This window comes from Ipomoea triloba, chromosome 1 (assembly GCF_003576645.1).
Source record: "Ipomoea triloba cultivar NCNSP0323 chromosome 1, ASM357664v1".
NCBI classification, from domain to species: Eukaryota; Viridiplantae; Streptophyta; class Magnoliopsida; order Solanales; family Convolvulaceae; genus Ipomoea; species Ipomoea triloba.
Window position 1 is genome coordinate 11,651,873 of NC_044916.1, and position 3,985 is coordinate 11,655,857.

The 3,985-nt window shown below is 42.7% G+C and overlaps 1 protein-coding gene across 1 annotated transcript; it reads right to left on the bottom strand.

The window, feature by feature from the left end:
- Positions 1–2,330: 2,330 nt before the first annotated feature.
- LOC116029802 lies at positions 2,331–3,755 on the bottom strand. The gene is made up of 2 exons (XM_031271865.1): positions 3,153–3,755; positions 2,331–2,792 (listed from the first exon to the last, which is right to left on the bottom strand). Exons 1-2 carry the CDS (start codon positions 3,753–3,755, stop codon positions 2,331–2,333), a joined length of 1,065 nt encoding a protein of 354 aa, XP_031127725.1.
- Positions 3,756–3,985: the final 230 nt, after the last annotated feature.

Consider the following 3,985-nt stretch of genomic DNA (forward strand, 5'->3'; position numbering starts at 1 on the left):
AAGCGGGATAAAGTCATCGCTGAAAAGCGGCATCGCTAAAAAGCGGGATAAAATCATCGCTGAAAAGCAGCATCGCTAAGAAGCGGGATAAAATTTAGTGTCATGACGAGGCATGGGCACACTCAGCCGGACAAATTTATGCAGGTCAACCCCAAACGAAAAATTCGTGTAGGTTGAACAAAACCCCAAACGAAAGTGTTTTTTTTTTTTAAATCCGTGCAGGTTGATCAAACCCCAAACGAAACCGGACATATCCGTGCAGGTCGATCAAACCCCAAACGGAAGAACCGGTTTTTTTTTTTTTTCCGAAGGGGTTGGGGGACAAAGTCCCCCACTTTATGAACTACACACAGGGTAGCAGGCTAGCAGCCGTGCTACCCAAAAAATATATTTATATATTTTTTGTTACAATGATCTTATACTACAATTTACATCTTTTGCCTACTTTCAATCTTTACAATCATGTAGACCTATTACAAAAAAAAAGCTTGTAGTCTCCAACTCTAAAAGTATTGTAGTTCTGATTCTGGGTAGCGTCTCCAACTTCAGATATAGTCTTTTCATCTTGAACAATTTTTGTTGAAGTCTTCGAGTCTTCAATGATCTCAATCTTTGTTGAAGTCTACGTCTTCATGGATCCCATTAATCTTTTTGAGGAGTGATAATAGTAGGAATATAGAAAATATTCCATACATAATATATTATTATATATAATATATTATAAATTTTTTTTTTTAGGGGTGGCAGCCGAAGCTGCCACCATATTACTATTATATATATATATATATTATATTATTATTACTAAAGTTGGTGGGGACAATCGGCGGTTTGTCCCCCACCACTTTTTTTTTATAATAATAATAATAATAATAATAATAATATAATATAATATAATATATATATATAATAATACATGTGATCAGATTCCACTTCTCAAAGCTCCATGCATTATCAGCCAAAGGTGGAACCATCTGCACGCCTCCTGCCATTTTATTGTTACCAGGCCTTGAGCCCTGTGCAACGTTGACCAATCAAATTTGCAGAAGAGGAGCATTGATCCCATCCATGGAACCACTAACAACATGCTGAACAGAATCATAGATATGGCTGGCGTAACAAAACTTCTTCGCTTGTTGTTTTGCGTGGGGAGCCAGATCGCCGTTGCTCCTTGGTTCGCAGTCACCGCCGAACACGCTCGGAGTTTTGCAGCTGGGTCTCACGGGCGATTCGAACACGCTCGGAGTTTTGCAGCTGGGTCTCACGGGCGATTGGAACACGCTCGGAGTTTTGCAGCTGGGTCTCACGGGCGATTGTAACACGCTCGGAGTTTTGCAGCTGGGTCTCACGGGCGATTGTAGAAGCTGGCGGCGGTAGCGATGGAGCGGCGGTGGCTGGCGGCGTTCCTTGATCTCGACTAGGGAGTGATGGCGATTACGGTGGACTGCGGCGACGAGCGGGAGGAAAGTGATCGAACAGAGTTCATGACCGCCACAACCAAATATCCTTTCGGCGAGCCTACGGTGACCAATAGTGACGACGAAAATGGTTTGTCCGAACTCCGCCTCTGGTGGTAGTCTGAGGACGGCACGTCGGTGTGGCTACCTGCGGCAGTGGATTCGGTTGGTGCAGGACCTACGGTGGAGCGGCGACGATGAAGAGATGATGATGATGATGGCTGACTCTCTTGGGAACATAATTTTCTGTTGCGTTCTCCTATTTTTTTACGATCGTACAACTATGGTAAATCGTCGTTGAAGCAGCGTCGAAGGTGTAACTGGTGGTAACGTTGCGAACACGCCAACAGGTTCTTCTACAACGGCGATAGCGGCGGCAGAAGGATTCCTCATGCCAAACTTGAAGGTGACCGAAACTGATGATGATTATGACAAAGGATGGAGGACGGTGAATATCATCCTGATGATTTAGAGGAACACGGCATTTCATCGCATTCCCCACAGACGGCGCCAATGATGGGGTAAATGTAAACGGGGGTACGGATTTACACCACGTGTGTTTGATTGTGTATGATGTAGTGTATGGATCGGTGTATGGATGAATACAAGGAGAAGGGGAAAGGAAGCCATGGCTTCCTTCTTGGAGAAGAAGAGAGAAGAACGAGAGAGAGAGGCCGAGAGGCAAGGGATCCCCGGATGCCATTACAGTGGAGGGTCAGGTTCTTTATATAGGAATAGGACCTGACCCTTCAGGAATATAATATTCCCCAAAGGTCACTTGCCCCTTAACAATTCCTAAGGGACACCCGACCTTTTAGGGGTACAATAATACACGGACTATACACATTGTACTTCCACAGTAGTCCCTAGGGGTATTTACCCATCAGTTATCAATCTTCCTGGCACAAAAGCACTTTGATTATTTGAGATAATATCTTCAAGAAGAACTTTTATCATGTTTGCCATTGCCCTAGCAAGAATTTTGTAAGCCACTGTACACAATGTTATCGGTCTAAGATCAGCCATGGTTTGCGGAGCAGACTTTTTTGGGATTAAGACGATTTGGGTGGTGTTTAGTCCTTTAGGGAGCTTACCAGACCTTAGGAATTCATTACAAAGCTGAACAATGCTTTCCCCTAGAATATCCCAGTAGCTTTGAAAAAACCCAGGATTTAATCCATCAAACCCCAGACTCTTATCAGGATGCATTCCGAACATTGCCTTTTTAATCTCATCTCTAGAGAATCTCCTCAAAAGAGCTATATTCTGATTGTTGGTGATTTTTGGATTAAGGCAGTTTATCACAGGTGATTGTTCACCAGCAGAACTAGTAAAGAGCTTAGTAAAATAGTCTATCATAAGATCATTTAACTCAGCCCCTTGATTGATCCAGACTCCGTTCTAATCTCGAAGCTTTGTGATATAATTATTCCTTCATCTCTGTTTAACAGCATTGTGGAAAAATCTGGTGTTGTTGTCTCCTCCTTGGTACCAAAACAGTTTCGCTTGTTGCTTCCAAAATTTATTCTATTTATTTAGAAGCCTTATGTATTCCTTTTGAGCTTTCGAGAATTCCAAAACTCCTTGACTATCAGTTCTAGACCTTAAACGCCCAAGTTGAGATCGGAGGTGGTCAATTTGAGGTTGTAGATTTTTGTTGAAGTCCTTACCCCACTTCTAGATTTCTTGGCTACATACTTCAAACCGGTCGCAGAGATTAAGACCCACTGATATTTCCCAACTTCGAGACATAATCTCCCGGCATCGAGTTTTCTTTAACCAACAATTCTCAAATTTGAATTTCCTATGTTTCCTTACTCTAACCGAAGACAACGGCCATAGAGCAAGCGGGAGATAATCGCTGCAAGCTTCAAAGGATTCTACCCTAGCTTCGCCAAAGAGATCCAACCACTGGTTGTTTACAAGGATGCGATCAAGTTTTTCACGGACCCAATTCACGGTGCCTCTTCCTTTTTCCCAAGTATATTGATAACCCTTGAACTCAAAATTCCTAAGACCACTGTAGTTGATAGCTTCACTAAAACCTTGGATGAGCCATTGAGGGTGCTGAATTCTGCCCAGTTTCTCACTTTGGTGTAGGAGGTCATTAAAATCTCCCATTAGAATCCAAGGTAGAGTGTACTGGTCCGACAGGTGCTTTAGAAGATTCCATGAGTTTTTCCTTCTGATTCTCTCCGGGCAACCATAGAAGCCAGTGAAACGCCAGGGGGGAATAGAAGTTTCTGATTTAATGGATGCATCAATGTGGTTTCTAGAGAAACTAAGAATATCCAATTCCATTTCTTTTTTCCAGATGATTGCTAATCCACCACTTAAGCCAACACTATCCACTGTAAATAGACTCTCAAAACCCAAGGTAACTCATATCTTCTCCATGGCAGCTGAACACAATCTAGTTTCCATAAGAAAGAAAATAACTGGCCTCTTTGTGCGAACTATATCAACTAAAACTTGAATCGTTGCGGGGTTGCCGAGCCCCCGACAATTCCAGGAGATAATACTCATTGGTC